The sequence below is a fragment of the Zerene cesonia genome, chromosome 26 (assembly GCF_012273895.1).
Source record: "Zerene cesonia ecotype Mississippi chromosome 26, Zerene_cesonia_1.1, whole genome shotgun sequence".
In the NCBI taxonomy this organism is placed as follows: domain Eukaryota; kingdom Metazoa; phylum Arthropoda; class Insecta; order Lepidoptera; family Pieridae; genus Zerene; species Zerene cesonia.
The window spans coordinates 3,437,784-3,460,389 of NC_052127.1; the positions used below are offsets into that span (position 1 = coordinate 3,437,784).

A 22,606-nucleotide genomic window follows, 5' to 3' on the forward strand; every position below is an offset into this window, starting at 1 on the left:
TAAGTATTTACATATTATAAATGCCAACAGACTTCTAAAAGAAGGCGCGAACCCAAATGTAACCTGTCGTCTTGAAATGGTATCGGCCTGCCATCTAGCTGCATTAACTGGTGGTGATGCACTCTCTCTATTGGACAAATATGGCGCAGAAAAGAACAGACTTGATAAATACGGTAGAACACCCTTACACCTAGCTGCATATGCGGGTAATGCGCGCCAAATGGCCATTCTACTAGATTTTCCTGAAGGTAATGCTGGTGCATTTTTAATAATCGTAATAAAGATTAATCATTGAGTTATATTAGTCTAGAGTAATGTTATAAATTCTGAAAGAAGAGTTTTAGAAGGACGTGTGGAAGTGTTATTATCATCGTGTGTATACTGCTTTATATTATTGTAAAAACGTTAATGTTTGAGCAATTAAAGAAGTACATATAGTTTTAAGGAAACATACTGAAACTATGGCACTAGTTAACAATTTATATATTAATAAATAATAAAGAGATTCAAAAAACTAAAAAAACACTTGCACTAGTAGTCTGTCTCTTGCTCTTTTTGCCAGTATACAAAAGGAATACTAAATACTAATCAATACTAATATTATAAAGCTGATGTGTTTGTTTGTTTGTTTGAACGCACTAATCTCAGGAACTACTGGTCCGATTTGAAAAATTCTTTCAGTGTTAGATAGGCTATATATGTACCACGGCCGGGGCGAACAGCTTCTCTATAATAATATAAACTAATGAAATTATTGCATTGTCATCGATTCTTGGTAAGTGTACAAAGTGTGAATTAAACCTGTCCTTTTAAAGTGCGTTGAAATTGAACCTAAAGGAGCCGATTACGCACAGACACCTAAACATACAACACACAACACAAGGTAACAAACGGATGTTAGAAAAATAGAGAATTCGGTTTTAAAAATCAAATGCATTCGCTTAACAGTAATTTTTGTGGAATTATTATTAGTTAAATTACAAAAACTACAACTGGTTTCGATATCTAGCTACATGAGGATGAACCTGCGTTTTAGAGGTTGTATGTACTTAGCATTGATCTGAAAACCGATCCTTAAAAAATGTATGTCCATATAAATCTGATAAAAACGTTAACCTTCATTACAATTATGATGAAACTCAAGCCATTGTTAACGTCAGTCCCTGTATACAGTTAATTGCTTTTCAATGACAAACGATAAGAAACGCACATAAGATTACGTAAAACTGTGTTTATAAAATATTTTAAACCTATGTCAAATTTAAAATATATTTCCACCAAAATTTGTGCTTAACTTTTGACAAGTTGTTAATCAAAGAAGAAGACAAAAGAATGTTTTAATCACTTTTCATCAGCGTCCATTCAACACACTTCACTATAATATCTTTGCTTTGCTTAGTTATCGTATGTTAACCGACTTCAAAAAAGGAGGAGGAATTCAATTGGACTGCATTTTTGTGTTTGTTAACTCAATTTTTTACTGTATGAATCAATTTTGATCAATCTGCCTTACTTATGGCCCCATTTTATAAGTTAATAAATTGGTTTAGTTATTTTGATTTCATTAGTTTGGTATTATTTTTTTTGTGATGTAGTAAATAGATATTTGTTTTGTTATTGCGTGTTGTATTTCCGATGAATATATGTTTCTGTCTTTATTTCTATAAATATAACAATAGATACCCCATTACAGATATACAAAGTCGAGTGGAATCCGAAAGGATGTCACCAAAAGCCGAAGAAGACGTGAAAAAGATAAGCCATATCATAAACGACATGGTCAACATTCGTTGCGATGTTGACGAAGTCAATACAGAATTACCAAAAGCATGGAAGGATGACATTGATCATAATTGTATGAGCGTCAAAGAAAATGTGAGTTTACACACATTATTAGCGTATCTGTGATAATCATTTCAAAGAAGTATGCGGTCTATATTTCGAAAATATTTCATCATGTTATATTATCGAATAGATTCGTCAAAAACGTTATAAAATAAATAATTTGAAACTTAAATTTGATAAACGTTGAACGAAAATCTATATATATAAAAGAAAGTGGTGTTAGTTACACTATTTATAACTGAAGAACGGATTAACCAATTTGGCTGAAAATTTGTGCAGAGGTAGCTTGGACCTAGGAGACGTACATAGGATAGTTTTTATCCCGGAAATCCCACGGGAACGGGAACATGCGAGAAAAACCCCGGGTCTAAGTTTCCTGCGACTACGCGGGCATAGCCGCGGGCGGTTACCTAGTATATTATACATAGCACACAAAATAGAGTTTGATGTAATATCGTGATATGTAAAGTCAGTTAATAATAGTAATCAATTGGTCATTATGTGATCATCTATGTTCCTAGCAAAGACGTAACTGTAATATGTATTTTACCACAGATAACATAATGCTACACAATGCTGTATTTTACTATACTGTGCTATATACATCGTCTATAGCACAGTATAGTAAAATACAGCATTATGTAGCATTATAAGAACGGGAATATTTAAGGGAGGGTATGGGGGGGGTACTCAATCTATTTAGATACAACAAAAAACACGTATAAAAAGTGAAATAGAGTTTTTTTCTTGATGATTTCGACTTTTCTAAAAATTTATTTTTAAAAAACCTCATCTGTACTAATATTATAAAACTGAAGAGCTTGTTTGTTTGCTTGTTTGAACGGCCTAACCTTAAGAACTACTGATCCGTTTTGAGAAATTCTTTCAGTTTTAGATAGCCTATTTATTGAGGAAGGTTTTAGGCTATGTATGTGCCTCAGGCAAAGCCGGGGCGGACCGCCAGTGTGAGATATATTAAGGGAAAATCTCACATCTTTCCTAATTTATAGGGCTAACAGCTGACTAACAGGCGAACAATATAACATATCTGATATGAGATCTGTATAAATATCGTGTGTGGAAAGTAGCTGGCTATATTTAAATAACGTTTCACCCCGGCTTTACCACTGAAATATTTTTTTCTGCTTAAGAACCCCCCTTGTGTCTTAACAAAAACGTTAAAATAGATTAGCCCAATTGATCGATCCGTTCTCGAGTTTTTACGCTAAGCAATATATTTAGTGATTCAGTTTTATTTTTATACCATATCATATATATAACATAAAATTTAAGACTAGGCTAATAAAAAATTTTGATGATAACGAATTTTCCAGTTACCACTACTACAGCCAGGATGGACTCCACTCCACGTAGCAGTCTCCTGTTCCCACCAGCATTGTACTCGGCTATTACTAGCAGCTGGAGCGGATCCCAATATACAAGATGTTTTAGGCCGAACGCCTCTCGACGTTGTAGGATCAGCATACTATAATAACCTTGAAATCAATTCTGAAAGGTACCTAATCATAATATTTTATACAATTCGATACAAATGAGAAGAAAAGAAGAAGACATGTATATGAATGTGTGTGATTTTTAATAGCCATGCTTGTTCTTAATCGCATTCCAAGTTTATTTCTCTGGATATAATTATGTCAACTACTTATTATATATATATAGTTATAGTTTATATAGTATATATATATAGTTTTACAGAAATCATCAAAATGCTAATCAAATCTGGTGGAACGCATAATTCTATGAAATGTCATGGCTTAGATAACATTGATACCCCTCTTCACACTGCAATAGAATTGAAGAACATCGCCAGTATGCAGGAGCTTCTGGATATAGGAGCGTCTGTTAATTGTTTAAATTCCTCTGGACTAACACCATTACATCTTTGTGTGAAGCTTCAATTAGAGGATCCTTTGCAGGTACGTAGACAAAATCTATTTTTAACACGTTTCTATTAGCTATCTACCTAATAGAAAATACATATTTACGTGCATGTTTGTATCTAGCCTACTCTTTTAGACTATATTTTGACGTATTTTAAACGGATAGATTTAAACTTTGTGCACACCAAGGATTCGTGACAATGCTATTAAATCTTAAGTACCTAATTACTCTGATTAAGATCGCCAGAATTTAATAATAAATTACTCCGTATACGTGTAAGTGTGACAATGTAGAGTTAATCTATCATTTGAGACAAACATAAACCAAAATCTTGCAGGTTTTAGCTAATTATCCGTATGATGATTGTGATCCTTTTGTGGCCATTATTGATGCAAAGGATAAGGATGGGCATACAGTTCTGCAATTAGCTGTCGAAGAGGCGTGGGTTCCTGGTGTTTGCATTGCTTTAGAAGCTGGTGCTGATGTCACTCTTAAGGTATATTCATCCGAGATACAAAAATTACAAATATTATAAATACGAAAGTTTTTTTTTTACCCTTCTTTCACTCATTTTTTTATCTACGACTATATAGGCTTTCTATATAGGCTTCTTTTTATTGCGGGGAAATATCTCATTTCCCATGATAGATCCATTATAATGCGCATTGAATTACTTATAAATTCGATCGACGGCGCTATATGAAAAATATTAGAAATACGTATAAAATAGCCTAGTATTTCTATTTAACTTTTTGTTTTAATCAGTACACACTTAAAAATATTAATGTATATGGTTGTAATGTTTTTATTATTTTTACAGGCAAATGATGGCGAAACGCCTATTCATTCAGCGGCAGCGTTAGGAAATTTAGATGTCCTCACAGAAATTCTGAGCGTAACCAAACAGCATGGAATTCTTGAATGTCAAAATGACGAAGGAGAAACCCCACTATTTAAAGCAATAAGACATGGGCATATTGAATGTGTTAAAATATTGCTAGACGAAGGAGCATCAATTAAAGTAAAATTGCCAAACAACGTCAATGTGTTACATGTAGCAACTGAACATAGTCATGCAAATATATTAAAACTTCTGTTGGAACACAAACACGGTAAAGCACTCGATATGATCAATTCACTTACAACGGCTAATAAAAAGGGTTTTGGGCCCATTCATTTTGCTGCGTTCAATAATAACGTTGATTGCATTGAAATTTTGCTAGAAAAAGGCGCTGATATAAAATTAAGAACTACCGACACACCGTTTTATGCATCCACGTCCTTGCATATCGCTGCAGTTTTTAACTTTCTAGAGGTATCTACTTTTATTACAAAATTTGACAAATCAACTATCCACGACATGAATAACAAAGGCTTTAATCCACTGCACGCCGCGAGTCATCATGGAAGTAGAGATGTTATATTATTGCTCCTACAAGAAGGTGCAGACTTATCGGGATATACCGATTGTACAGGAAAAACGAGACAAACGGCTATCCATCTGATTATGAATACTTTATCAAAGCCAACTGACTTCATAGAGGATGTTTTCGATTCCTATATATCATCTAATTTGGAAAACTTTGAAGATGCCAATTGTGAAATTACAATTGATTATCGAATACTTATGCCTACTGTCTGTGAAATGGAACAAATGAAAGTAATAGAAGCTCTTCTTGCAACTGGAAATAGATATGACCAAAAGAGGTTACTAGTCCATCCCTTAGTAGAAAGTTTTCTATATTTAAAATGGAAAGCTTTATTACCATTCTTTTATACAATTATAGTCGTATATGGAATTTTTGTTTCCTCACTTACTATATTTATTGTTTCTGTGTTTTTTTATAAAGATACTAATGATAGTCCCCCATCATGTCTGGGTACAACTGTTTGGAGTTATTTCATATATGCATCGGTCTGCCTAATTATTTTACAGGTATGTTTTTTTATATTTCATCGATGTATTATTTATAATTTAGTTTATTATAAAATTCCATGTTATATTTATAAAAAAACCAGTAATATAACTAATTAGCTGTCTGGAAGAGATCGCTGCTTAAGCTATAAGACCGCCTGTTGTGCTCTTCATACTGCTGATTTTATTTATTTTCTGTTTGTACTCTTCTTGTAAAGGTGCACAATAAAGAGTTTTTGATTGATTGATTGATTGGCTAACTACTTCAAATACTCCCGTTTTTTTAAGACAGTAATTATGATGTATCAGCGATTTACAGTAATAATATTTTAATTACAGGAAATCCTATACATGAATGTTAAAAGTTCTCGATACGTTTTTCAAATGGAGACGTGGATCAAATTCGGATCTATTGTTTTTGCTCTAATACTGCCCAGTGCTGTCATCGTGTCTTCTGACATGGAATGGTCTAGGCACATAGCCACATTAGCATTGCTCCTTTCCTGGATAGAACTAATGTTTTTACTGTCACGATTTCCTAATTGGGGTTACTATGTTCTTATGTTTGGAAAGGTTGCCGCCAATGTAGTTAAAGTGAGTATAAAATTAAAAGTTAAATGAAATATATTTAAGATACTATTCTTTAATAGCATGTAGCATGAATTGTAAATATTACATTTATTCTTTTTTTCAGATTCTTTTAACATTTGCCTTCCTTGTAATTGGTTTTTCTCTTAGCTTCATGATACAATTTCACTCGAAAATTCCTTTTGAAAGTCCTTGGGCGTCATTCGTCAAAACAATGGTTATGATGACTTCAGAGTTTGACTATGAAAGCTTGTTTGATGCAGAACATTCTCAAGATCTAGCAACTTCTATTATAATAGTGCGACTTATTTTCTTAATATTTCTCGTATTGGCCGCAATTGTACTTATGAATTTGATGGTTGGTGTGGCCGTAAGTGATATAAACGATCTAGAAATATTGGGAAATATAAACAGGCTAGCTAAACGAGTGGAATTTCTATCAACATTAGATAATCTAGTATACAATAGATTTTTCAGTACCATTCTACCGTTAAAAATAAATGAAGGTATCAAAAATAAACGAAGAGTTCCAGACAAGGTTACTTTATGTCCTGGAAAACCAAGATGGAAATATTACAAAGTACTGCCAACGAATATTCGAGATGCCATTTTAACCATTGCCCAGGCGCAAAAAGAATTAAAAGACGAAGAAATTGATTCAAAAGAATTTCGGACAAAAATCAATGAAATGCACGAGGCTATGAAAAAACTAGAGGAGAAACAGAATGAGCAAAGTGATATGATCAAACTTGAGATACAACTATTACAAAAATTGAAAATTGAAGAGGCCCTCAAAGATTTCTATTTGATGCAAGCGACGGAATTAAAAGAAATAAGTAAGGAGGTTAACAGTCCATTAGAAAAATTAAACGTTAAAGTCGATCAGTTATCTGTAGAAATGGAATCTATAAAACAGACTTTATCACGATTAGAAAGTAAACTAGGCAGTTTAAAATAAATGTCAAATTGTTGAGAAAATAAATGGTTAAAGACCATCATCAATGCCTTCTATTTAAACACTTGATAAATTATGTAAACACGATTCTTACTTATTTATTGTTCCACATAATTATATTAAATATGTTTACTTTTATAATAATTAAATTAATATAATGAACATTGTACAATTATTTTAAAAGCAATGGCATGCTCTGATATATGTAAATTGCATTTATGAAAATTAAAATTCAGAACCTACTCGATTCTTTAATATTTCCCATCATATACTTTTTGATCGTTTATTTTGTAAACATTTTACACTGGTATTATTATTATGGCCAATTTGTTTAAAAAGAGAATATCAGACAGAGATATGCCTTCCGTGAGTAAAATTATTTTGTATTTTCTTTATAATACTACCATAAATACCGGATAAATAGAGCGGTATCAAAATTGAAATATAACATACTTTCTAGTGGTGAAAGAATTTTGAAAATCGGTTACGTACTTTTAGATTTCGTACACACAAACAAATGCATAAAAAAATCTCCTATAAACTTTGATCACAATATATATAGGTCACGAATATGGTTCAAAATAACTTCACCTTAATTTTATAACATTGGCATCACACCTATACAGTTGTATATTTTTATTTTATATATATATATATATATACAACCAGCAAAAGTGGATGCGATGTACCTTGTATCACATAAACAAACTTTATATAAACATACGATTAGAATAACGCGTTTCCGAACGACATCGTGAAATCGCTCAGTGAATAGGTTGCATCTTTAAGTAGCTATATGAAACGTCTTCAAATTGACTCATTCTCTAAATACATCTTAAATAGCTACATATAAATGCGAACGAAAAAGCGCATTACCACCAAGCTACGGAGGAACCAGTTAGTAAATAGATCACATCATTTTCGCTTCGTTTCAGGAGTTTTCCACGCACACGATTAAAGTAATAAATCGTATTGAAGGGCATCCAAACGTGATGGGAATTATGTATTTCCGAAATGGTAAGCTTTTAGTTGAATTCATATCCACTGCGATTATGCTTAATGCACGATTCGGCTGTATTTAAAATGATGCCGAATTTAATATTATTCATTATTATCTGATGTTTGGTTTATCTTATTAATGTTGTTGGTGGGCAGTAAATAAGTAATTTCTGTAAAGTTAATTAAATATTAAGGAAAAGAAAAACCTGAAGTGAAGAATGCCAATAATTGTTTTTGTAATTATATCTTTGTATAAATTTATATATATAAATAAAAACTCATCATCATCATTATGGTGAGAGTAATTACCTACAATGAAAAATTAAATGTAAACCAACGCTAACTATGGTAATATACAAGCTATGAGTGTCATAGTTGCCTGGTAGAGAACACTGCCGCTATAATGATAAAGCCGCTATTATGCTGTATTATTACTGTATCATATTGTTTCTTTTCGTGTAATATATGTGAAACAAATAAAAAAAACTATGTCCATGGCCTCGATGGCCTCTTTCGCTATAAAATACAAAACAGAATCAATAAACAATTCACTTCACAAACGCTTCACAAATATTCATTACAAACACAAATAATATTTAACGATGAGAAGAGCTTCTAGAAGAAGTTTAATTGAATAAATGAGATTGAATTATGAGTTTTATAATACTGTCGTTATAATTTGAGTGAAGTATTAAATGCAAAAGCAATGTTCTATAATATGTTATTATACAGACATTTGACCGATAACGTTTCGCAGTTAACATAGTAAACCGCACAATGGATACAGAATTAAGCTTGCCATTCGGAAATTTCACAAAGAACGTGTAACAGAGTCAAACACTATTAGCAATTCGACGGCAGGTCAACCTGCGGTTACATTAACATCGAAATTGTATTCGACTACAAATCGTTTCCATTTTCGATTAGCTACATTCGATTTGATGGCTAGAGTTAATTATTAAATAAAACATGGCAATTTGTTGGGTTACATTCACACTTATAAAACACTGGCTGCGCCCCGCGTAAATCCGTATTTCGTAGGAATATCGGGAAAAACGTTGCCTGTATTAACATACAGGTTCAGTTGTCCAGTTGTCCAGCTGTCTTCGTACCAAATTTCATTGCAATCGGTTCTGAAGTTTTTGCGTGGAAGAGCAACAAACACACACACATCCTTACAAACTTTCGCGTTTAGAAATTAGTAAGATAGGATTTTTTGTAAAAGTGTGTGTAGAGTGTGTAGAGTGTATGTAGGTACATATTGACACACGAGTAACTAGTTTTGAATATAATTTCACTTAAAATCTGATTATCAACGCTTAGACTGAAAGAATAACGGCTTTTAGTGTTAGCTTCATAATAGTAATTTGAAATCATTCTGTTATTTCAATGAATCAGTGAAATACAGTGCAAGGATTGAGTTTCTTTTTAATTTATGTAGCTAATGCCGCCAAATGTAACATATAGTATCACATTTACAGATTTCCTACAGCTTACTACGGTACCTGAGAATATTGTATATCCGCTGGCTAATAAATTACCCGCACTTTCCTCAGTCTTTCGTCGGTTTATAAGTGAAATTGTAAGTATTTGGTGCGTATAAATTATTAACTCATTGTGATTTAAGACTGTCCCTTAGAGTTGTAGTCGGTAGCATAGTAAATACATATTTCGTAACGGTTAAGGTGTTATATTTAGGTAATCTAATAGGGTATTAGAGCAATATGTACACTAATTTTATTAAGAGGGATGATTTCTAGTTTTGTTTGTTTGCAATAGGTTCCAAAACTGATGAAATGATTTCCAAAATCATTCACCGTTACATAGCTACATTAATTTTGTTTAACATAGGCTATTATTTATATTGTGTTCAACTCGGGTGGAGCCGAGACGAGTAATATTATAAATCTGACGAGTTTGTTTGGTTGATTGCGCTAATCTTAGGAAATCCATTACCGTAGTACATTACGCTTTGGCGATTATAAGAGACAAAGTTGCGTGGCGAAACTAGTGGAAGGAAGGCAGTTCGTGCATGAATTCCGTAATCCTCTAGAAGATACAATGGACGTATTTCACATAAAACAAAAAATAAATTAGACAGTAAACAAAATTACTGATATTGTATTAGAACGAACGCAGTGTTATGCACGATCGCTCATTTTATAACGTCATGCATGCATTGCAAGCAAAGTATAATTATATATCTGTTAGTCATTGTGTTGTTTTTGTCATTCAGGATGACATAATACGAGTATATAGCACATATATGGAACCTCACATATTATGAGCGGTTCACAAGGCCCTTATAAGTTCTAGCTTATTTTATCAATTCTCTGTTTACGCGCTTATTACACAGTGTACCTACATTTATATATAACTTTAGACGATACACTAAGTTTAGACGATTTAATTTCGGAAACTTCACTGAATTTGGGAAAGTAATATAATCGCATTGAGCAAGTTAGCATCCTAAATATAGTTAGGATAGTTTCCGACTGACTGAATCATTTAGAAAATTAATTAGAAACACATTTAAGGTGTTAGGATGTAAAAAACAAATTTGATAGTAAAAGTAAAAATCTAAATAGGTTATATGTAGTACTAGACGCTCATCCCGGCTCCGCCAAGATATCAAGATTCCTGTTTTTTACCAAGGGAGCATTTAATCGGGATAAAAAGTATCGTATCACCCAAGTCAGCTACCCTGTATATATACCAAATTTCATCAAAATCCAAACAAACAAACTTTCACATTTATAATTCTAGCTGCGCCCCGCGGTTTCACCCGCCTAAGTCAGAATCCCGTAGGAATATCAGCATAAAAAGTTGCCCATATTTTATTCCGGATGTCCAGCTGTCTACGTACCAAATTTCATTGCAATCGTTTCAGTAGTTTTCGCGTGAAAGAGCAACAAATGCACACACATCCTTACAAACTTTCGCATTTATAATATTAGTAGGAAGTAGGACTAGTAGGATTAGTGATGTGGATTTGGCTTTACGAAGTTAGAGTCAAATTGATTCCGTGTCCATTATAAGTAAACCAATATTCATACCTTTTAATAAAAAATAATTAAATTGAATAACTCGTATTGGCATAAGAGAAAATATTAGATAACGTAGGTTGATTTTGAACCTCAACCCTAATAAAATATGGAATCAGTATTTTAGATAACGTTTTTAATAATTTATAAGTCCCTAGATTTTTGTTTCTTGAAATCTACCTACATATTTATGTTTAGGCTAGCTATTTCTTTTATTCATTTTATATCAAATATCGTTACGCATACGAATTGTAACAGAAAATGCCTTTCAAGTATGACAACCTTTTTCTAATAAATTATTATTTCATGACCATCAGGATGTTTTAGACGAACTGATTGCATATAGGATCGAGACCAACTCGATGGAAATCGTTGTCAGCGGAACTAAAGATTTCTCTGCGTGCGTGGTGCAACAAGTGGCTAAGAAAAGCAAAAAACGTGGCAATAAATAACTGCTGCGGTATTGTATACTATTGAACTTTAAATCTAGAGCAATTCATACATAGTTTTATAAGTTTTGCCTATATACCCACATTATATGAGATTCTTACGGACAAAAATCCACGTTGCGTTCCGTCGCGTTGTTTTAGGCGGAACTGCAGAAACGCCACGCAATTTACCGCGTACGATTCGTTAACCAAGGTTGCCTTTATAACTAGGTTATAAGATACCTAGATATACCATTCATAATATATTGTTTACCAATAGGACATGTCATGGAACCAGTTTAACTGATCGTAGTTACGTGAATAGACCATAGAATATGTTATTGCTAGTTGCTAGTTGTTAATATGGTTTTAAAATATTATTTATATCTTTTATCTACTTTTTTATTCTAGCAATAAGAAGAAACAGATAAAATTATATAGAACGGATAACTTAATTAAAACTTTTTAACTTTCTTACAGGTAGATCATTAAGTATTAATTAAAATGAAAATAATTTCCAACTTATTGAAGAATTTTCAGGACGAATGGCTCGTTCGGACGGTAAGAACTTGACAAATTGTTCTGAATATATATTATACATAAAAAATCTATTTTACAGACTGAAGAATCTCTCTCGCTATTTCGGTTCGAAAAGGGAAATTAATTAATTTTTAGAACGGCTCCAATTCGGCTATTTTTTACGATTTTGTTAAGAGACACGGCAGATTCTTAAGGAGAGAAAAACGTAGCACAGGCGAAGCCCGGTCGGACTGCTAGTACTTCATAAATCCGATATCAAAATATAAATTATATAGATAAATTAAAACGCAAATAAATTACATAGATCTGAGATTTCGTCATATTTGTATATGAGGTAAAAAACCCAAAAAAAAAAATTGCACGTTTTTTTTCATAATACGTTTTTTAACAGCGGGGTAACCGCATAATTTATCTGTTAAAGCCTATGTGACCAAAAACGTTAATTATTTCCAGACGGCCTCTTTAAATGAAATAAATCCTATAGTTGACAGGATCATGGAGGACGAATCAGTAGAGGGTGTGGTCATGACTAATCAAGAGGGTGAGCTATAAATCTTCGCACCAACATTCAGTCAGTACGGTTTTTGTACCTATAAAGGTCTAGCTGCGCCCCGCGGTTTCACCCGCGTAAGTCCGTTCCCGTAGGAATATCGGGATAAAAATTTGCCTATATGTTATTCCAGTTGTCCAGCTGTCTACATACCAAATTTCATTGCAACCGGTGCCGAAGTTTGAAAGAGCAACAAACACACACACACACATCCTTACAAACTTTCGCATTTATAATATTAGCATTACATGAGTTCTTTCTTCTTATTTCAACACGCTTATCTATATGGGTTGAAAATCGCAAACACAATGAAATATTTCAATAAGACTCTTATAGAGGCACTTTAGAATTAATACAATTAATATTAACCATTTACCACCGGTTCGGAATTATATATATATAATTCCAAGGCCAAGAGAAGTGACCAAAAGAAGTTTGTATGTAAATATGTTTTTCACGCAAAAACTACTGAACCAATATCAAAAATTCTTTCACCAATAGAATGCTGCATTATCCCTGAGGAACATAGGCTATATATGTACCACGGACGAAGCCGAGGCGAACAGCTTATAGACTATATAAAGCTTTTTACAAACATATATTATTTGTTATATACTTAAGCTTCCATTTATTTTCGTGAGCGCTTCCGGTTGACAAAATTTAAAAATTACATACATCTTTCAGTAAGTATACTTTCTCACTGATATTTAAAGAAAACATTTTGAATTTTTATGCAGGAGAGCCAGTTTTGACAAACATTAATTTAATGAATGCAACTAACTACGGCATCGCCATGCGACGATTAGGTGTTATGACTCAAACTGCCATCAAAGAGCTGGTACCTGAGTACATTTTATATAATTTAAATTTTATCCCACGGAAGCATTTAACCGGGATAAAAAGTATCCTATCACCCCAGTCAGCTCATACTCTGCCTGTATACCAATATTCATCAAAATCCGTTCTGTAGTTTCAGCGTGATTGACGGACAAACATACAAACAAACTTTCAAGTTTATAATATTATTGTGAAGTGTGTAGTGTGACATTTACCTTGTAGCTTGTGAGAAGTATTATTACGCAATAAGCTTAAAGTGAAATGTATAATTAATTGAATAATAAAATTAAAATGTAGTAAGGTTATTTAATTCTTAATATATTAAAAATACTTATGTGGGTATGTATTTGCAGGATCCATTTGATGAAGTTCTCATACTGAGATTAAATACAAAGAAAATAGAAATAATGACCGCTCCACATAAAGAATTTAGTATCACGGTTATGCAGCATTCAAGAATAAAAACAAAGCAAAAGAAAAATGGATAGACATAATACGTTATAATTTATTATTTTAAAGATTTTAATATAACCATAATATAGCTTTAACTATACCTTTAATATTATTATGATATAATCAAACAATACATATATTATATGATTATAGGTATTCATAAAACTTTTAATCCAACATTTTAACACCTTATTTGCTTTACCCTGATTCGTATAATTTTATACATAATTAACTGCATTTGATAAGAACATTATGTTTAAAATCGTCCACACCCGGAACACAGAATATTGCTAATAGGTACTTAACGAAATATGAATTAGATACCTATTTAAATACAATAATCAGATTCCCATGATATTTTGTTAAGACCATTCGAAATATCAAATCCTTTACGAGAAATACGGAAAGTGCACAAAAAAAATCTACGGCGAAACTAAATTTAAAATGTTCACGAATGATCCTCCCTACAACTGCGACTTGTACCATTTTACTTTTGATGTTTTAAAGCATTCCGTTACTTTCGAGTAAAATTAAACAAATAAATATCCATATACAGCACAATTAAGCGATATTCTTATAACCCTTCGTCACGTCACGTTTCTTTATCCAAAAGCTGAGGGCGTTTGAAATAAATAATACTGGCAACTTTAATATAAGCGCCCGCAGTGCCGCGTGTGTGGGACCTCTTTCGTGACACTATATTTATCTGCTTATTCTCATCTCAACCAGTTATTATTAATTACTCTGTATCCTCTGATCACAACTCTCACAGTCTGACACAAAGAGTAGTATAATAAAATGTTCTGACAAGTCAGGCAAGAGGTAAATGGCAACACCTGACACCATTTGTTTGGTCACTGGTGGCGTCTGATTGTCGATTAAATATTGGTAATTTGACAACGCGTGTGTTTGTTGTCCCAACTCTAGATATTCTCGAGTAAAGAGTGAAATATTATAAACTGAGTTAAGTTTTTACTACGTAGTAAAATGGCTGAAAAGTATGATAAGAATGGCAGTGATTTTAAAAGAAATTCAAATCAAGGAGCCCAAGGAGATGAACATGAACAAGAACAAGATGGCGAAGATACTTCAAAACTAAATGAAAAAGCCGGCGAATATATGCGAGAATTGTTGAGTGAGAAAATAAAACTAAACAACACTAAATTCCCTGTTTCTTGCAGACTTATTGACCAAGGTTTGTTCTATGTTTTATAGTTATACTTAAATGTAGATACATTGTTTGCGGCTTTTTATAGCAATTCGCTTTATTTCTATGTATTTTTCTTAGTTTAAATGCAAGTAACTTAAAACTTATCATTGAATGAATCTGTCACTAGCCGATAATGCTTTGAAAATAGCTTTCATTATTATGTAATACATATTTTTGTAGTTGTAATACATACATAGGTCATTGCACTTCACCTAACTGTAAATTTAGAACTCTGTAGTATCCTTATTGTGATTTCCATGTGGTATTTACAGTTATTCAGTTCACACATACTATATACATAAAAAATATTGATACTCAAATATTCATGATTATTTAATTTTCTATTACTCTAGAATGTAATTATAATTTCATTATATTTATTTTCATACTACACATTACATCACATTTCATACATACAATGTGTCTTCATGTACATGAAATCTACTTCCATTCTTAAAGTAAACAAATGTATCTTGATGAATATTATTCAAATATCAACAAGATAAGAAATATATGTAATCTACTACACACATCTCTATTCATGTTCTAGTCTACTAACGCTTTATCTCTTTTTACAGAAGTAGCAAAAGTACAAGCTTCTGGTAGAATCCCACACAGGGATACGAAATATCTTGATGTATTCCGTGAGAAACCCATCAAGGTCACAGTTAAAGTACTGGTTCCTATTAAGGAACATCCAAAGGTAATGTGGTTATAGATATTTAATAATGTATAAAGAGTATTTGGTATATCTGTAAATGGCTTAGATTTGTGGATTTCAATTATTTACTCCATAACAGTTTTATTTTGCTAGTTATATAATCTTAAAAAATACAGATGTGAATTTGCAAATGAGGTCCTTCACCTGTGGGTTCACATATTCATGTCAATATGAGTGACTGGCATAACTATATGTAAGTGTAGGTTGAGAAATCTTTAAAGAATAGAGAAAATTTAATCCTGAGGTGAGATTTGAACTCGGCCACAAATTTCTTCCACTCTTTTTGTTTTCATGTCTAAGGGCATCTATTAAGTTTATTAACATATATGTAAGGTTATTTTGAAAAGTAAAGTAATTTGAGAATTCTGTGTAATAAAAAAAAATTAAATGTTTTATTTCAGTTCAATTTTGTGGGTAAACTCCTTGGACCTAAGGGAAATACAATGAAACAATTACAAGAAGAGACAATGTGTAAAATGGCTATTCTAGGCAGAGGGTCCATGAGGGACAGGTAATATATTCATTTATTATTAAAATAACTGACTTATTAGACATTGAAGGTACATGCAGCTGTTGAAAATCATCTATTTCTGGCAGTACTTCAGACTTGGCAATGGCAACTATATACTACAAAGATTGATATCAAAACCCAAGATCACCTAGACATTTCATAAATATCCATGTAATATGAGCACATCATTTGAAATTTGTGCTCAATTCAAAGTCTTACTTTTATAAGAGTTTGTCCATCTTATAATTATAAAGATAAACTATTGAGACAAATTTTTGTTTGCAATACTTATTCATTACAATATTATTAATTTTGATAACCAAATCACATGGTATTTTCCCACTTAACTGATCAATATTACCGTGCCGTACCGTACCGTCATTTCAACCAGAGATTGTACTCTGTAATAATAATACTTCGATATAAGCTAGTTGCCTCAAGCACCTACTTACCCACCCCACCACATATTCTCCAGGCAAAAGGAAGAGGAGCTCCGTAACTCGTTGGAGCCGAAATACGCGCATCTTTCCGACGAGTTGCACGTCGAGATATCCGCGTTGGCTCCCCCGGCCGAGGCGCATGCGCGAATCGCGTACGCCCTCGCCGAAGTGAAGAAGTATTTGCTGCCGGACTCGCATGATATGATTCGACAGAATCAGATGAGGGATATGATCGATAGAGGTATGATTTGCGATAGATATATGTTAAATTTGTAGGTTTAAAAATAAATGTAATAGGAGATTTTGTGGCAGCTTTAAGTTGGACTCTGATATATGAATATGTTGATGGCTATGAAACCAGAACAAAGTAATAAAAAATCGAAGTATTCTGTGTCTAGCTTCTTTTTTTGTATATTTATTTACCTTTTTTAATTATTTGTTATCCACTTATTTATTGTTTACATATACTTTACACCGAAAATTCTGACACTAAACAAATACATCTTTATAAATTGCATATACAAATAAAGAGGTAGTTAAGATCAATGATTGTACATTTAAAATTAATGTGTTTACATGCATTATTCAATGTATAATTATAGTATGTGTGTACTCATACAAAAACATTAGTTGAAGATATCATTAAATCTTAATTTAATATTGCATAAAATTATTAAAACTACAACAGCTATTTTAGTTTTTCATCTTCTCAGTTTAATGGGATGTGATACATGACTGAAGGGAAATCAAACACAGAAGCCACAATACATAATACACACATAATAAGAAATTGCATTACCGTTACAAAATTCTCCAATATTCAACTAACTTTGCAAGTCCACATCTAATACTCACCCTTACGCACCAGGCCGCAAGTAACATGGCCCGTTTGTCATCAGATACGTCTGCAAGTAGACCCCCCCTGCTCCAATTGCCCGGCTACAACAGTAAAGCAATTGTATACAATGCGTGCACGGTCACAAAACGATCATTATCCTATCAAGATCCTGTGCAAGGTTCGATTTGTGTTTTATTGACAGAATGACACACATGAACACAATACTCGGCTGCATTAAAAGCTTTCACAGTTACATTTCATTATAAGCTGTAATTTCTGAATTTATAACAAAGCTTTAAGATAAATTCGTGCGAATTATTATTATAATATTTCTTTTTGTGTAATTTTTGAATTAGATACTCAGTGCCGCTCACAATAAAACCGAATACAATGATTTTCTTGTCAAAATTGCGCCTATACGTGGCTTTGTAGCGCAGTTGAGTTATATTTCTCAGTAACATTGTGTATTACAAATAGCATAATAACTATTTTTCTTCGATTACACAACACACAACTTGAAAGATTGGTGTGACATTGTAGGTACACTTTTTTTATACATGTTTTAAATACATTTTTTATTATTTTATTTGCAATTATGGATTTTTGCTATAACATCAAGAAGAATAATCAATATATGTTATTAATTAACTTTTTTTATATAGATATTTTAGTAAATTCAAACATATGTTTATTGCACAGATACCCTAGGAATCTTTATCACTAATCAAAACTTTTTAGACTACATAACGAGAGCCTTGAAATTATTTGATTCATACACATATGCTACATTAATCAGCTGAAGTGTTTTAAATACATCTGCCTCACAAATAAAAAGAATATCATGCAGATCTTCTTACAAGAAATAAGAATATTCATGAATTTACTTTAAACTAAACATTTACTTATCTTAATTTGGAATCTAGCTAGGAATCGATTCGGGTGCAATGTAATGAAAAAAATACATAATTAAAAAAAGAACCTTTTATCCTTTTTGTAAACAACCAAGACTCCAGACACATCTACCCCGCGCCAAGATTTTTTTATATTGTTTAGGCTATTAGTGCATATTAAAAGGTATCTTTTCTCTCCACATTTGGAATATCCAGTATATTCCAAAACCGCCTCTCGTTTTTCCTCACACCATGTATTTATACTTATTCATTTTTTTTTCCAACCAGCCAGCACATTCCAGGTGCAATTTAATCATTTTTTTTTTTTTTTGGTTTTTCCTAACCAACCAGCTCCTATTTCAGGCTCGCGCCAATTCGTTCCTTTTTTTCTTTTTCTAACAGACCATCGCCTGTTTCCAGGCGCGCCGCCGCCACCCATGCCGCGTCCGGCGCCGCCGCGCATGCCGCCCGCGCGGCCCATGCAACCGGCCAAGTCGAAGGTTTTCAGCATACTGGACAGGGCGCGCACCGCTATGGAGACGAGCTCGTACGGGTACGACGACCCGTACGGGATGCCTGAGCCGCCGGTATGTATCAGCTCATTTAGTATGAGGTTAAAATGGTTATTAAAATTGAGTTTATACTAGGATCAGGCAATTATCTATACAAAATGTGTGTTTTTTTTTTCTTTCCTTTATATAAAATATTCTATTTTTTGCAAAGGTACGGCCACCACCGTCTCGCGCGGCGCCCGAACCGGACTATTACTATGAGCGCAGTGCACCCGACCGTTACTATGACGAAGAGTACTACAAGGTATGTTTCGTGACCGACTTGAAAATAAGAAGCAATTTTCAAATTTATTAGTTTAGCTTTGCTCATAATTCTTAAATTATTTTCATTTCTAAAGCTCTCTCATGCCATTAAACTAAGAATAAAAAAACGAAACGTTTCAGTATAATTATAGATAACGATCATTTATTTGCCAGGAGGAGCCCCGCGAGTACAAGAACTCGTCGCGCGAAGTGGGCACCCGGCGGCCGGGCCCCGGGCCCGCGCCCGCGCGCCACTTCGCGCGCCCCGCACCCTACCAGCGCCCCAAGTAGTGCGCACGTACGTCACCTCCACCAAAATTATACCTGTACACTATGTACACATTACACACTTCATGTAAGAATACACATGCTCATCACACTTGTTTTTAGTTGGACTAAACGACAAAAATACCCCATTCATAACGAAATTTGTACGTTCACGGTGGGCACGCGGCGGTTGGGTTCCAAACTCGCGCCATTTCAGCGCTCCACGTACGTGACCTCTATCGTGCCATACATATACTATACGAGTCGTGACATATAGATTTTCTTTTCCTCAGTAACTAAAACACTTAAAAGCGGGCAAGGGGGGGATCACTATCGTCACACGAACCACCAGCTCAGTTGTCCGATCTAACCTCAAGCCAGAGCTAGGTTCTTAGTTGCAACAAAAATCAATTTACACACTGCATGTGCTCATGTCCGACAATGATTATTATCACACTGTACATATATAACACGTGCACTAATAAAACACATTACACACTACACACTCGAATGCATATGCATGTCATATATCGCCACTACACAATACACACTAGAATTGGGATGCATTTCCACACCAAAATTAGGAGTCGAGAGAGGCGAGTTTAGTACGATTCCATGTAACAATATCACAAGTCTTTTGTGGAAAAGGACACTAAAGGCATTTTATACTTATTTCACAAATCTTGAGATCTTTTGATGCTGTGATTTTTTTTTATGTCTAATATGATTAGTACTTAAGGGCTACTCATGCATTTTCTTATGTTGTGCTGATGAATTACCATTAATTTAAGTATAGTGTGACACGTATCGATTTGGGTTGGGATTAAGGTTCTATTCACGGTGGTGACGCACAAACGAATGTCTCCGTCGTATCAAAAATCGATCAGTACAACAGATGTACATCATCTGTCCCATACAGGACACAGGACTTCACTTATAACACATATATCTCATTGTTATAGTGATATCAATCAAAAACTATACCTAAATATTTAAACAATAGAAATTATTTGCTCCACACACATACTTAATCCTTCTGATCCAATAACATACATACAAAAATACCAGCTACCTCAAATATATACAACTATATTATACCTATTTCACATATATTCACAAATTTACTACTAACCGGTAAGATAAGCCAGCCTTGACACATTTATATTGTGTTACGTTGCTGTTCTTTCCTATCTCTTGTTTCATTTCATGTGAACAACAGCTAGTTTGTAATTAATAATAAAATATTTACAGGCCTATTCTAAAGAAACGCTCACACTAAAAATGCCGAATGAAAAATGAACTATCCACAATAATGGAAATAAAATGAACCTTATAAAATGAAGACAAAAATCGTGTGAAAACAAAATTGCAGTTTACTCTAAATATATCAAATCAAAGCAAAATAAACTTTTAATTGACAGTGAAGAATAGTTTTTCAACTTGACTAATGTATTTTAAACGGTTTTATCATTATCAATTTAGCGCATATGTCGCATTTATAATTAATAAAAAAGTAGACTTAAATCGTTCAATTATGAACAAAAATCTTTTAAAATGTAATCATAAAAGTATAGTGAAAACGTAATTTCAACATGTTTTGATATAAAAATAATATATTATCATGATTAAGGAAGGGAAAATCATAAAGCTATGATCGACATTAAATATCTGGAAACATGTTGAATAAAACCTATATGTAATAATGATTCTTGTGTGACACTTAATAAATAAATACTCTAAAATATGAATTACATGGATTTTTAATATTAATTTCAACCCAAATTTATCCCACTACATCAAATATACACAAAAAACTAATCATTTTGAAAAATTTATTGACATTTTAAGGAATTCATAATATTGCATCATGTTGAAAAAACCAAGGATTAAAAATAATCCATAAGTGTTCAGTTTCTAAATGTCTCTCTTTAAATATTGTAATTGTAACAAATTCGCTGTAACTAACACAGAAAATAATCAGTCAGTTATTGTAATATTAATATTGAAAATATTTAGGAATTAAGTAGAAATGTTATGAATCATAAGGTGCAAAACTATTTTTATAATTGCTATTTATAATTATTATTCAACAAAGTGGCTATACTATAAATTTCTTATAATGCATGACAATCAAACCTCTTAGAACTTAAAAATGTAAACTCTCATTAAAAGAACATAAGGTCATTGAGAACTAAAAAAAATAGTACACAAAATGTAAACTTCATTTAAACATTGAAAAAGATATTTGGTAATACTTGGTAATGGTAAAACTTATAGGTATATCTAAAGGATTATATACAAAAAGGTGAGGTAAGTAATGCATTTCCTTACAGATCAACATTATTAAGAGTTAATTTGATAAATCAATAAAAAAAACATACAAAATCTATTGTTTTCTCATTTATATTGCCTATGTACCAATAGCTTAAATATGCTACAAAACCTTACAGGCTTATTTTAGACCATGACTCCAGTATCGCCCATAGCATACAATTATATTATCTGTGATTAATTTACAGTAAGGCCTCGTATTAATTAATGTTTTTTTTTTCACGACGAAATTACCATGTTTCGCAATCGCTTGCAACACTGCGGTTTGCAGATTGTTAACAGTTGAAAAGCGCGCGAAGGGTGACTTATAAATTCCGGCAACATTGTTGACCAACAAATGTTTACTATTAATACGAGGCTTTAAGATGTATTTTGAAAAAAGCTTTAAGTCATTATTCCTGTTCAGTGGACGGATTTCAATGAAAATTAGATGACTACCTGCTCTGGTGCTCAATTCGAAAACGAATTTTCCCACGGTAACCCTATACAGTTTTAAATTGGAAAGGTAAAATAGCATTTAATGTGGT

At 32.8% G+C, this 22,606-nt stretch overlaps 3 protein-coding genes across 6 annotated transcripts in view; all 3 read left to right on the top strand.

Moving 5' to 3' along the window:
* LOC119837169 (transient receptor potential channel pyrexia-like) overlaps window positions 1-7,433 on the top strand; it is an 8,507-nt gene extending 1,074 nt beyond the window's left edge. Inside the window, exons 2-9 of the mRNA XM_038362692.1 lie at window positions 31-248; window positions 1,694-1,875; window positions 3,180-3,361; window positions 3,554-3,782; window positions 4,085-4,243; window positions 4,568-5,683; window positions 6,002-6,256; window positions 6,357-7,433. Coding sequence (XP_038218620.1) covers window positions 31-248; window positions 1,694-1,875; window positions 3,180-3,361; window positions 3,554-3,782; window positions 4,085-4,243; window positions 4,568-5,683; window positions 6,002-6,256; window positions 6,357-7,208 — 3,193 coding nt within the window. The 3' untranslated portion in view covers window positions 7,209-7,433. The remainder of the gene's footprint in view (window positions 1-30; window positions 249-1,693; window positions 1,876-3,179; window positions 3,362-3,553; window positions 3,783-4,084; window positions 4,244-4,567; window positions 5,684-6,001; window positions 6,257-6,356) is intronic.
* A 4,747-nt stretch (window positions 7,434-12,180) lies between these two features.
* On the top strand, window positions 12,181-14,091 carry LOC119837170 (dynein light chain roadblock-type 1-like). Its single transcript, XM_038362693.1, has 4 exons — window positions 12,181-12,237; window positions 12,670-12,757; window positions 13,504-13,604; window positions 13,957-14,091. The coding sequence occupies exons 1-4, from the start codon at window positions 12,181-12,183 to the stop codon at window positions 14,089-14,091; spliced, it is 381 nt and encodes a 126-aa protein (XP_038218621.1).
* Window positions 14,092-14,879: 788 nt separating this feature from the next.
* On the top strand, window positions 14,880-21,497 carry LOC119837112 (KH domain-containing, RNA-binding, signal transduction-associated protein 2-like). Of its 4 annotated transcripts, none has more exons than XM_038362614.1 (9): window positions 14,880-15,251; window positions 15,845-15,969; window positions 16,389-16,498; window positions 16,974-17,179; window positions 17,838-17,954; window positions 19,069-19,253; window positions 19,390-19,482; window positions 19,656-19,779; window positions 21,000-21,497. In XM_038362614.1, exons 1-8 carry the CDS (start codon window positions 15,044-15,046, stop codon window positions 19,770-19,772), a joined length of 1,161 nt encoding a protein of 386 aa, XP_038218542.1. In that variant the 5' UTR covers window positions 14,880-15,043; the 3' UTR covers window positions 19,773-19,779; window positions 21,000-21,497. The 4 variants fall into 4 exon arrangements, with proteins under 4 accessions (XP_038218542.1, XP_038218543.1, XP_038218544.1 ...); XM_038362615.1 differs by having other exon boundaries at window positions 15,044-15,251; window positions 19,087-19,253; XM_038362616.1 differs by lacking the exon at window positions 17,838-17,954 and having other exon boundaries at window positions 15,044-15,251.
* Window positions 21,498-22,606: the final 1,109 nt, after the last annotated feature.

What these genes read in the sequence shown, in the direction of transcription:
- LOC119837170 (XM_038362693.1), top strand. Translation starts at nt 12,181, where the DNA reads ATGAAAATAATTTCCAACTTATTGAAGAATTTTCAGGACGAATGGCTC. An exon ending in GGTCATGACTAATCAAGAGG is followed by an intron (nt 12,758 to 13,503) that starts GTGAGCTATAAA and finishes ATTTTTATGCAG; the next exon opens with GAGAGCCAGTTTTGACAAAC. An exon ending in AAACTGCCATCAAAGAGCTG is followed by an intron (nt 13,605 to 13,956) that starts GTACCTGAGTAC and finishes ATGTATTTGCAG; the next exon opens with GATCCATTTGATGAAGTTCT.
- LOC119837112 (XM_038362614.1), top strand. Translation starts at nt 15,044, where the DNA reads ATGGCTGAAAAGTATGATAAGAATGGCAGTGATTTTAAAAGAAATTCA. An exon ending in AGAGGGTCCATGAGGGACAG is followed by an intron (nt 16,499 to 16,973) that starts GTAATATATTCA and finishes CATATTCTCCAG; the next exon opens with GCAAAAGGAAGAGGAGCTCC. An exon ending in CTATCAAGATCCTGTGCAAG is followed by an intron (nt 17,955 to 19,068) that starts GTTCGATTTGTG and finishes TTTTTCTAACAG; the next exon opens with ACCATCGCCTGTTTCCAGGC.